At 47.7% G+C, this 12,000-nt stretch overlaps 1 protein-coding gene across 4 annotated transcripts in view; it reads left to right on the top strand.

Moving 5' to 3' along the window:
* The window catches only part of ARHGEF11 (Rho guanine nucleotide exchange factor 11), a 78,489-nt gene that overhangs the window by 42,111 nt on the left and 24,378 nt on the right, over positions 1-12,000 (top strand). For 3 of the 4 annotated variants that reach the window (XM_028131335.2, XM_054711565.1, XM_054711564.1), the window contains exons 8-14: positions 3,496-3,541; positions 4,386-4,462; positions 6,043-6,180; positions 8,951-9,025; positions 9,241-9,342; positions 10,410-10,508; positions 11,566-11,608. In XM_028131335.2, coding sequence (XP_027987136.2) covers positions 3,496-3,541; positions 4,386-4,462; positions 6,043-6,180; positions 8,951-9,025; positions 9,241-9,342; positions 10,410-10,508; positions 11,566-11,608 — 580 coding nt within the window. Of the gene's footprint in view, positions 1-1,755; positions 1,876-3,495; positions 3,542-4,385; positions 4,463-6,042; positions 6,181-8,950; positions 9,026-9,240; positions 9,343-10,409; positions 10,509-11,565; positions 11,609-12,000 lie in introns of all 4 variants that reach the window. The other variant, XM_028131329.2, reaches the window with a different exon arrangement.

The following is a 12,000-nucleotide window of genomic DNA, read 5'->3' as shown; positions in this document are numbered from 1 at the left end:
TCAGTTAGTGGAGCGTTGTCCCAGGCACCGAAAGGTCGTCAGTTTGATTCCTGGTTAGGGCACTTACCCAGGTTGTGGTTCGATCCCCAGTCAGAGTGTGTACAGAAAGCAACTGATCAATATTTCTCTCTCACATCAATGCTTCTCTCTCTTTCTCTTCCCCTCTCCCTTCCTTTCTCTCTAAAAGTCAATAAAAATATATTAAAAATAATAATAATAATTTGAGTTGATGGAAAGGGTTTTGTTGTAGTGGTTTAAGATTGGAAACTTGAGAAGGAGCCATTGGAAAGAGAAAACTTTGCAGATATGTGACTAGTGCCTAAGAAGAGCCTGAGGCAGTTGTAGGCATTAACTTTGTAAAAGATTAGACAGAGTTTCTCTTCTGGGGGAAGGAGGAATGGCTGCAAATGTTTTGAAGTGAAATAGTTGAAAAAGTTCTTACCAGATGATATTGTCTGTTGAGACTAGGGAAAGGGTTGGAGGCTTGCTAGGCCTGGAGAAGATGGAGAAAGCAAGTGTGAGGAATTGGTAAAAGGGATTGGCAGATAGCAGCAAGGCCAGGTGAGCTTGAGAATATGTGCATGCAGTCTTTATTTAATTATTTAACCAGCCAGCTCTACTGAGTATTTTATTTTATAGTGAAACTAGAGGCCCGGTGTACGAAATTTATGCATGGGAGGGATCCCTAGGCCTGGCCAGTGATCAGGGCCGTCTCGTCTAGTCCTGATCAGGCCAGGCTGGTGAGGGCCTGGTGCCTGCTGGCTGGGGCCTGCTGGGAAGATGAACAGGGGGAGGGACCGCGGGAGGTTGGCTGGCCGTGGGAAGTTGGCTGTGGGAGCGCACTAACCACCAGAGGGCAGCTCCTGCGTTGAGCATCTGCTCCCTGGTGGTCAGTGTGCGTCATAGCAACTGGTGGACTGGTCTTTCCGGTCGTTAGGTCGTAATGGTCACTTAGGCTTCTTAGATAGATAGATAGATAGATAGATAGATAGATAGATAGATATTACTGAATATTACATATTCAGTAATGTTATTAAGCACCAGAAAATCTGCTAAGCACTTTACATGCATAATCTTATTCAGACCTTATAGCTCAGCTCTCCCAAGAGGCAGGTACTGTCATTTGCAGGTACTTTTATCGATGAGGACAGATGAAAGCTTGCCCAGGTCTACACAGCTAGTAAGTGAAGGTACCAGAATTCAAAGCCAGGACTCCCTGACTGCACAGCCCCAGCTGTACACGTGTGTGCTGCACTCCCTGTGTGCTGTGAGGAGTGCTAGATAAGTGTCAGACTGCTTCCCAGCTGCGGGGCTGTGAAGAGCGATGGCTCCCTCGTCCACGCTTCTTCCTCTCATCGCAGGTGCTTTTCACTGTGTGTGTTTCCTCTTTGGCACCTTTTCGTGTGCTGACCTGGACAGTCCACTTACATCTCACACGAGTAGTGCAGTAGTCAGAGAACACCTCTTTCAGGGTGTGGGACTTAAGCCACCCTTTGCAGAATGGGTCAGATTAGGATGGGCCTTTGTGTTGTGTCTTCTTTCTCCAGTTGCCTTGTGTTCTGTTTCTCACCATTTATACTTTTTCTGCTCCTAATTGATTGTGAAATAGTGTGTGTCTACTAGAACACAAAGATCGCTCTCTCTTTGTTTGGGAATAACTGCCTGTTCCTCTCACTGATGAGTTGTCCATTCTCTACTAACCACCCCATCTGCCTTTCCCCCTCCTCCCTGCCCTCCTTACCCCCCCTCCCCCAGCATATCTATGAGGTGTATAGCCGGAACCCCACCAGCCTGCTAGAAGAGCAGATTGAAGCTGCCCGGCGGCGAGTCACTCAGTTGCAGCTGAAGATCCAGCAGGAGACTGGTGGCTTAGTGGTGAGTGATAGTAGGCAGAGCTCTAGGATGGGCACCCTGCAGGCGGCCTGGGTGGAATTAGTGAGAAAGCGAGGGCAGAAGCTTCCTGAGTCATGCCAGGACCCAAGGCTGAGCTAGGAAGTGTTTAGTATCTAACCAGGAAACGAAGGTCCGCCTTTTTTAGAACCAAAGAGGCTGAACATTGTCCTGGAGCTGGAGACAGAAAAGAAAAACCCTTCCAAGAGCTTATAGTTGCAATGGAAATAAATAAATATGAAATATTACTGTTGGCTTTAGTCTCCTAATTATCCATCTCCTTCTGAGTAATTTCCTCATGGTGACATATATATTTCTACACCACCTTCACTCAGCATTCATCTGGTAACTTTTCCAACACTTACTTCTCAGATCTTCTCAAATAAATACAAGTACTTTTAAAAGTCAGCCTAAGAAAGGATTCCCAGTCAGTTGAGAGGTTTTTATAGCAGCAGCTGACCCTACTTTGTGGAAAACCCCAGAGAGGAGACTCAGGTCCTTATCTGTTCTAGTGGGGAGTTTGCAATTGGTAGTGTCTTATCTCTTGCAGGCCTTAATTATTTGGATACATAGGAAGTAACTTTCCAGAAACTTGAGGATCTCCAAGAGTAGTATTTGCCAAGGCCAATAGAAATTATTTGAGGATTATCCACTTTCTCCTTTAGAACATCAGATCCAACAAGTCTGGGAAACATAGGCTAATCAAATGTAAGCCGTTTTATTTTCTGAAGGACTTCTCAGTGTCACATGGTTGATAGGAGCTCAGGTTCTGGACTCAATACCATCTGGATTCACATCCCAGTGCCAGTGCTCACCAGTTTTGAGACTCTTGGACAAGTTACTTAATCCCTGGAAGCCTTGGTGGAGATCAGACAGGATCTGCCTGACGGGGTTGTTGTCGGAGTTAGAGCGTGTCCTCAGCACGGGGCCTGAGCATGTTGCTGCTGCCACTGCCTGTGCACTCGTGTGCTCCGTGAGGTGCAAGACTGAAATGCTCCACCTGGAATCGGAATGCAGCCCTGGCTTTATAGCTCACTGCTGTGTAGCTTGGGCAAGTTACCTAAGATCGCTGGGCTTCTGTTTCCTCATTTATAACATGAGGTCAACGTCAGAGTTGTTGAAAGACTACGTGAGAGAGAGAAAAGAGGGCTTTATAAACAAACACTATGAATATAATTCTCTCTACATTGTCTGGTCAGCCAGCCGGAGGCCAGCACCTCAAAGATCTGTAGAGATGGGCCTTTCACATGTGCGCTCAGTCATCTGCTTGAGCGTTTCGTACCACTTGATGGAAGTTCTTTCTGTGTGTAGCCCAACTAAGGCAGAAGATGTCTTGAGGTCATGGTTACAAATCAAGCGAATTTTTAGAATGTTTCTGATGGTAAAGTTCTCTTTCTGCCATTAGGGGTCACCATCCTCCTGAAACTGTACAAATAAAGCAATAGCTCTTGTAGCTGGGCATTTTTAAGTCAATAAAGCAAAAGAGGCCACTAACTGTAAGCAGATAGTATCTGCTGAGACTACGGGAAGGGTTGATTGGAGGAAGGAAATAGTAGGGAGAGAGGTTAATAGAATTTGCCCACCCTCTGAATCTTTCTTTTTTAGGACATACTTCCACTATACGGTGACATCAGCCAGAGGTCATCAGAAGGTAAGCCCCCCACCACCCTTTTTTCCCTGGCATGTCTCTAGTCCAGGTTTCTTATCTGTTGTCCCCTCCCCATGAGGCAGATTCAGGGAAAGAAAACATAGAGTATCTGCCTCTGGAAAATAGTGTCGTGAGAAAAAGCAGTGCCAGAGCACAGAGAAATTGGATACAATTCGTTCAGTAGAAATGAATGCATAGCCAGTAGCACTGGGTAGAGAAGTGCCAGGAAGAGACTGGAATGATGATGGCCCAGATGCCACCTTGCCTACCAGCACCTGGCACTTCGGAGCTTACGAAATACTGTTGCACCCAGGACGGTGTTACTCGGTGGTTAGAGCATCAGCCCGCGCACCAAAGGTTCACAGGTTCGATTCCCGGTCAAGGGCACATACCTGGGTTGCAGGTTTGATCCTGTGTGTGGGAGGTAACCCATCGATGTGTCTCTCTCACATCAGTGTTTCTGTCTCCCTCCAACTCTCCCTCCCTCCCTTCCACTCTCTTTAAAAATTAATGTAAAACATATCCTCAGGTGAGGACTGACAAAAATAAAAAACAGACAACAAAAAAAGAAATATTGTTGCAGGAGGAAATGAACGGGAACCAGAGAGAGTTGCGGATGAGGTGACTTGTGAGATAGAGCTATGGGGTGTTATTTCAGGAGGTGACAAGGCCGGGGACAGGTGAAAGCTAGTTGTAAAGCGTCTGACTGGAGGGATCAGGAGATAAGAGACAAAGGGAAACGGAGAGAAAGGAAGGTGGCCGGTTCACTCGTCTGCCCTGGGCACAGGTTCCCCGTTACGGTTCTCCTTTCCCCAAACCACAGCTCCTGCTTCTGTTTCCTTGTCAGGCCGACTCTCTCTGGATTCACAGGACGGGGACAGTGGCTTGGACTCGGGGACAGAACGCTTCCCTTCCCTCAGTGAGGTGAGAGCCAGCAGGGGCGAGCCCGTTAAAACTGGAGGTGTAGTGTTCCTTCTCCGGGTGCCAAGGCCTCTGGCCTGTCGTCTGTGGGCCTCTCTGACAGTTCCGGTTCTAAGGACTTAAGTCACTCTGCTCTGAGTTCCAAAAAGGATTTCAAGTGCATCCTATATGAAAGATCACCAAATCTGGCTTCTGTTTCATCATAGCTCCATGCTGTGAGAGCCCTAGCCAATTTGGCTCAGTGGATAGAGCGTGGGCCCGAAAACAGAAGGGTCCTGGGTTTAATTCCAGTCAAGGGCATGTACCTCGGTTGCAGGCTTGATCCCTGTGCAGGAGGCAACCAATCAGTGTGTCACATCGATGTTTCTCTCTCTGTCTTTCCCCCTTCACTCTCTCTAAATATCTGGAAATCCCTAGCTGGTTTGGCTCAGTGGATAGAGCATCGGCCTATGGACTGAAAGGGTCCCGGGTTCAATTCCGGTCAAGGGCACATGCCAGGGGTGCGGGCTTGATCCCCTGTAGGGGTCATGCAGAAGGCAGCCAATCAATGATTCTCTCATCATGGATGTTTCCATCTCTCTCTCCCCTCTCCCTTTCTCTCTGAAATCAATAAAAATATATTTTAAAAATATCAATGGAAAAATATCCTCAGGTGAGGATTAACAAAAAAAAAATAGTAGGGTGGAGAGAGAGGCATGTCATTATCTGTAGCAAGCCTTTGAGTGTAAGGGAGCAGAGACAGAAATCTAAAATTGTGGTGACTTGGCCCAAAACACATTTCTGCCTGGTTGCAAATACGAGTAACTCGTCCTTGATTAGTGCGGTGGCCCCTGCCTAGCAGAAGCAGTGTTGCCTCTCGCTCTGTCTCACATCTTTCTGTACTTCTTTCCTGGAGTGGTCAGATTTCACCCTTTGGCCTCAAAGGTTCCTCTTCCAGGTGTTCTCAGTTTGCATATGTAAACTGAAAATATAAACCTGCATATAAAAATACAAGTGAATGAAAGATGTAATAGTGATGTTCGCAAAGTATATACTTAACCAGGTTAATTATGTGAATCTGTCATTTAAAATATGTTTAAAACCTAATTTAAATAAGAGTTGGAATTTTTTTTCCTTACTGCTCCTGTCCATTTGGGGGAAGATGATGCATGTATGTGAAAGGATCAGCATACAGGAAAGACATGAAGACGGGGCCAGAGGGTCCTAAATGATCTACATTATCATCTGGGAGGCATCATAGCTTAGTGCCGAGGGCTTGATCAATGCGGTGACCCCTTCTGTGGGATGAGACTGTCCAGGTTGAGGCCGGGGAATACCACATTAGTAGCTATTTGACCTTCAGCAAGTCTTCTATCTGCTCCAAGTGTTAGTGTCCTTGTGTGAAAAGTAGGAGGAATAATAGTATCTCCCTCAAAGGACTGTTGTGAGAATTAAATCAGGTACTATATAATCAAGTTAATACAGTGTCAGGCACAGAATCAATACTGAATTCATATTAGCTGACGAGTGTTACCATCAAGTGAGCAGAGCTCTGCGAGTCTTTTGGATGAGTTTCCTTCTCACAGAATTCTCTGTTCCTTTAGTCATTGATAAATCGGAACTCAGTGCTGTCAGACCCTGGATTAGACAGTCCTCGAACCTCCCCTGTGATCATGGCCAGGGGGGCCCAGCACCACAGGTGGCAGAGCTCGGATGCACCAGCCCCCCCCACCAGCGACCAGGTGAGTGATTCAAAGCCACCCTGCAATCTTCCTTTCCCTCTTTACAAAACTGGGTCACCAGTACATACTCTTAAATAATCAAACTAAACCTCTGTTTTGAGATAGACACTTACCTAGAGAATAAATAGTAAAGAAAGGACATGTTATCAGTAAGTGCATGAAAGTAAGACCATCAGTTCTGTGTGAAGAGTCAGTGAATAACATCTGAAGCGAAGTGATGTCTAAGGAGAGGATAGGTGATCTTTCAATGTCTGTGTAAAACAGGAAATAGGTTTGTTTAGTGTTTCTCCAGAATAGTAATAGCAAATTTCTCTGTCTTTAGCAAAGTCCTTTTTGTAAACATGATCTTATTATTTGCCACCCTAATATGGAGAACAAATAAAAGCTCAGGTACCCTGGGGCCTTTCCCGATTAACCTCCCCTCACCCTCAGGGGCACTTCCCTGGAGCCTGACCTAAAGCCACTGCTGTGAAGGGGAGAGCTGGGTTCCAGGGAGATTTCAGGAAGACAGGTGTCTGCTCAGTGCAGAGAGCTTTCCAGGAATCTGGGCTGTCTGACAACGGGATGGGCGGGCTTGAGAGCCAGGGAATTGCTTGTTGTTCAGGCAGGAGGTAGGTCACTGCCCGTTAGAGACGCTGGAAAGAGAACTCCGAGTTTTGTAAAACAGTGTCTCTTAAAATCCATCTGCTACCACCATAATGATTTTTTCCATAGTCTCAAGCCAATTGTATAATGTTACATAATATTTTTCCTTAAGCTAACTCACTTGTTTACACTTCAGTTTATTTTAAAGCAGTTCTGTCATTCCCTTACATTAAAACCAGTATTACACACTATTTAATGCTTTAGTTATACCCGCAGGATAGAGTTTGGTTACTTTCAGCTCATGGAGGGAGAATGGTGGGAAAATGGGCCTACCTTGTATTAAAATGCCTAGTACACCAGCTGCTGTGCTAGATCCTTTAGGAAAAAAATGTCTCATTTAATTTTCCCCATCAGGAAAGGAAGTAGGCATCAATATCTCCATTTGTAAGTGAGACAAGTGAGGCAAATAAAGGCTAAGGGACTGTTCAAGGTCTCAGCTTGGTAATGGCAACGTCAGACAAGCACTTAGTTCTCCTGAGCCCCAGCCCAGGCTGCGCCTCCCCCGGCCGCTCTCTGAGTGGCCCTCCCCACCCCCTGGGTGGCACTGTAGGACCCGGTGAGGGTCCGAGGGAGGTCGGGTTCACGTGCTGTTCGTAGGGAGGGTTTCTGGTCGGTGGCTAATAGCAGTAATCAGTCTGGGAGCCCATGTTTTCTTCCTTTGAATCTGTTCATCTTCTGAAAACTATTTAAATTGCTATTTTTGAGTGATAAGAACAAATATAGTATAGTTTCAATTTCTTAACAATAATCTATGTTAGTAAGAGTCTGGAGAAACCTGTACTATCCATGAAACTGTCAGCAGCAGGGCATGGGATCAAAGGGAACTTTCTTTTACATAATCCTGAAATGTTTGGTTATTTTATAATAAGCATATTCTACTTCTGTAATCAGAAAAACTACATATTTGTAAAGACTTAAAGGAAAAAAATCCTCCCCCAAGCAAGTAAAAACCTGGTGCTTTCAGGTTCTGAGAGCCAAGTAGAGGCATCTAGCACCTCTCCTCCCTCTTCCTCTCCCCTGCCCCTCTCCCCCCACTCCCACCCCTGCCCCGATCCTCTGAGATATACAAATATAGCACATCAGGCTTGACTCTGCAGCTTTGCACTTGCGTTCAGTCTCTCTGGGCCTCACTTTCTCATTTATAAATGAGTGCTACACTCTGAGCTCTGAGGTGTCTTCCGGGTCTCTCACATTTGTGACTCAGTGATTCTGAGCTTAGAGTCTATACATACCCAGGAGAACAAAGATGAGTGAGGAGTAGCAAGGAGGAACTGTCAGGAAAAGCCCCATAGATAGTGAATTAGGAAGTATCTGAGGCTTGGAAAGAGGTAGGCCTGAGTAATCTAGGTGGGCTCCAGAAGCTGAGGCCTTGTTGGGGAGTCGTTAGAAATGAGGTAGATTAAATTGAGAGAAAAATATAATTGCTAGAAAAGCTTTGAAGGTGCAAGGAACCTGTAGGAGAAAGCCTTGTTCATTGCAGCATCTGAAAAGTGTATGCAATTTGAAATCTCGTCATATCTTATGTCGATGGCATACCACTGAGAGTTAGGTGATTAAAATTGGCATAAGAGGGAGAGAAAGAAAAGCCAATCTAAGAATTTGGGATTCCAGACAGGTAATGGATGTCTACCATAGACCTTGAACAGGCAAAGGAAATGCTCAAGGAGGTAGACATGGACTGCTTCAGGTGCTGTCAGTAACTATCAAGTAGCATTGTGGTAGCTGCTGGACTTGGAGGGGGTGTGTTCAGTGTGGGGGTGGCTGTTTAGGAGAACAACAAAGCCTGCACCCAACAGGAGCTAGGTTCTTATTTTGTTGGCAGACATTCCCTCCCCAGTTCTTTCGCAAACAGGAAGAGAGCACTTTCTCTCACTTCCCATCTTCATATGTCCTGTGACCAGACTCCTCTTAAGTCAGCTCTGCCCCCCACTCCCCCAATGCACTTGACTTCCTGCAAGTGGAAATCATATTTTCTGAGATTTGGAGATGGTAGTGAGATGTCAGCGTTGGCCAGGCACATGTGGCTTTCCTGTCAGCGCTGTGCTCTTACTAAACAGGCTTCATCAAGGGATTGGATCCCCTGTCCTCTAACCTCTCATCTCTACAACTCGGCTCTCTCCCCCAGGGTGTAGATCAAAGCCCAAAGCCTTTAATTATTGGCCCAGAAGAAGATTATGACCCGGGTTATTTCAACAACGAGGTAACGGTTTCCTGGTTTTCTCCTTTCATCATTCTTTGTCATACCCGCTGCTCTCGACTGGGGGCAGTTTGATTACACCCTCTGGGAGGGAATGTGGAGGAGGGAGCCACCGCTTAGAAACCCTGGGAGGCCGAGTACATGGGCACTAAGCTGGAACAGGCCCTGCGGCTGCACCCTGCCACTGTGCCCCCAGCCAGTCTCCTTCTGCCTTCCAGAGTGACGTCATATTCCAGGATCTTGAGAAACTTAAGTCACGGCCAGCTCACCTGGGGGTTTTTCTACGTTACATCTTCTCTCAGGCAGACCCCAGCCCACTGGTAAGTCAGAAGGGTCCGTCTTGACTGAGTGTCTGCTTGTGCTTCACCAGCAGAGCTGGTGTCTCAACAACATTCCTGAATGAAGATGACCCCTGGCCCTGCCCCATGGCACCGTCAGGCATCTCCAGGACGTGGATAAAATATAAAAGGAGGTGAAACTTAAGTGGAAGGGAGGCTTCACTGCTAAGCACATCCGCAACATAGGGAGAGCAGCAAGAGCAAGGCCAGGACGGCTCATTCTTGGTCAGCTTGGAAGGGATGGTCTTCTAGAGGTTTTTGAACAAAAGTGGATGAAAGGGGAGCTGAGAGTGGCCCTTGGAAATAAACGGTGTTACTACAAGATAGCTTGGCGGAGGGACAAGACAATAAAGGGCCTTGGATCTGAAGGTGATGATAAGAAGGACTAGGAGGTGACAGGCCAGAGTGCCCTGGGATAGTGCTCAGAGCCAGCAGCCTTACCGGTTGCTCTCATTCTGCTCAGCTGCTTCAGAAGGAAGCGGAATGAAGGAGGGAGCTTGACGCTATGCTCTTCAGAATAACCTTCTTGCCCAAGGCAAGGACTACTGGTTTTCCTTCTGGGGATGCCACTATTAGCAGCCAGTCAATATCCGTTTGCTCAACAGATGCCATTGAGTACCTGTGTGTAAGCCCCAAGGGCTGGTGTCTCAACCATATTCCTGAATGAAGGGAGAGAAGGCAGGGCCCTTAGAAAACCGTCTGTCAGCAAGTGCAGGACACAAAGTGTCCGGTGTAGGAAGGGTACAGAGTTGAGGCAGTTGTGTTCACTATGGTGCATGCAAAGGCAGAGGGGGTTACCTTAGGCTCCTGAAACGCCCTGAGCTGGGGTTCCTCAACCTCCGCACTGCCTGACGTTCTGAGCTGTAGAGTGGTTGGCTGTTGGGGAGGCTATCGTGTGCGTCGCAGGATATTTAGCCACATCCCTGGAGTCTACCAATTAGACGGCAGTAGCACCTCTCAGGTGTCTCCAGACATTGCTAATGGCCTCCTGGGGGCAGAGTCCCTCCTGGCTGAGGACTACTTCACTAACCCATCTTTTCCTCTCCTAGCTTTTTTACTTGTGTGCAGAAGTTTATCAGCAGACAAACTCCAAGGATTCCCGAAGCTTGGGAAAAGACATCTGGAATATTTTCCTAGAGAAAAATGCGGTATGACAGTCATGGGTTGGATTACAATTTTATTACACTCTTTGGACCACTCAGAGACAGAGGAAAAACTAAGCAAAACGTTCAGGCCAAATGCAAACAGGTTCTTAAAGAGAAGTGTGGGCTGAGAGATTGAGACTCCCGGATTCTGTTCTAGCTCTGCTCTCTCAGGGCTGATCTGCTCTGGAAGCCTCTTTTGTTCCGCATGCACCACAATGGAATACACATTCTCTCTGAGTGGCTCTCTCCTGGAATAGTGTCCCCAGCCCTTCCTGCCTCACTCATCCCTGGTATTAAGAAATAGGCTCAGAGACATCAGATGAGCCAGCCTGACTTGCTCTGACTGCCCTCAGGCAGAGTCCAGAGGGAGGACAGCCCAGAGAACGGGGCACAGATGAGCACCGCATCTGGGCTTAGTTCCCAAGGATGCTGCAGGGACCCGGCTGGCGGCAGCTCCCGTCTTAGACCTTCTAATCGGATTAACTGAGCCAATTCCAACATGACTCTTCATCTGGCTACTAGGACTAATGAGTGAGAAATGAACTGTTTTTCCTCAAGATGTTTATTGTTGCCCCTTAGATGGATCTTGAATAAGGAGATTAGGGCTGCAGGTTGTTCCCTGTTGGTTGTTGTGGAACCACCCCCGCTGTCAGGTACTCAGAGCAAAAGCCAGAACAGGCTCACAGGAAGACTGGGTCACAGGAGACCGGTTTCCCTGGGAGCGCAGGCAGGGGCAGGCCATCCAACGGCCTAACAGAGGTTCTCCCTTGTGCTGTCTCAGCACCAGTCCGCTTTCTTGGAACATCCATCCCATGCCTCTGGTGTCCTTGAAATCAGAGTGAAGAAACCGCATGTCCCACCCTCAGTATAGTCCCGGCTTACTCTGTATTCTCAGATTCCGTTTCTCCAAAAACCCTAGCCTGGAATTCAGGTGTACAGGTTGGGGGATGGTGAGAGGAGTGCCGGATGGATGTAGGGAAAGGGCGAGAAGGCAGTGCTGTCTCCCACGTCCCCTGGGGGTGGTGACCTCACCACTTCTGCCCCCTCTTCTGTTTTTCAGCCACTGAGAGTGAAGGTCCCAGAGACGTTACAGGCTGAAATCGGTAAGTTGGCTCATTGGTCAGTTAGTGCCCGTCCTGTCCTGGGTGCTCGGGGGGCTGCAGAGCAGAGGGGCCTAGTCCCTGTCCCAAGCCGCTGTCCTCTAGTAGGGGAAATAGAGACAGTTCCTCCAGCACTCCTCACCACACGGCACAGGCCCTGCCCGGGAGCTCACTGCCTGGTGGAGTTTGTCACAGGAAGACACAACTTGGTTAGGAGACCTGGGCTCGTTTCTGCCAACCTTCCATGTGACCTTTCTGGGCCTCAGTTGGGTCATCTGTACGCAGAGAAAAGGGTGCAGTGAGGGATTCCTAAGCCTGGTCGGTCATCAGAATCGCTGGGGAACTCTTTACAAGCACAGAAACCAGGCCTCACGCCACCCACCCACAGAGCTGGG

Source organism: Eptesicus fuscus, chromosome 22 (genome assembly GCF_027574615.1).
Source record: "Eptesicus fuscus isolate TK198812 chromosome 22, DD_ASM_mEF_20220401, whole genome shotgun sequence".
Classification (NCBI taxonomy): Eukaryota; Metazoa; Chordata; class Mammalia; order Chiroptera; family Vespertilionidae; genus Eptesicus; species Eptesicus fuscus.
Note: the sequence above shows the minus strand (reverse complement) of the source record. Positions and strands in the feature narration are given on the sequence as shown.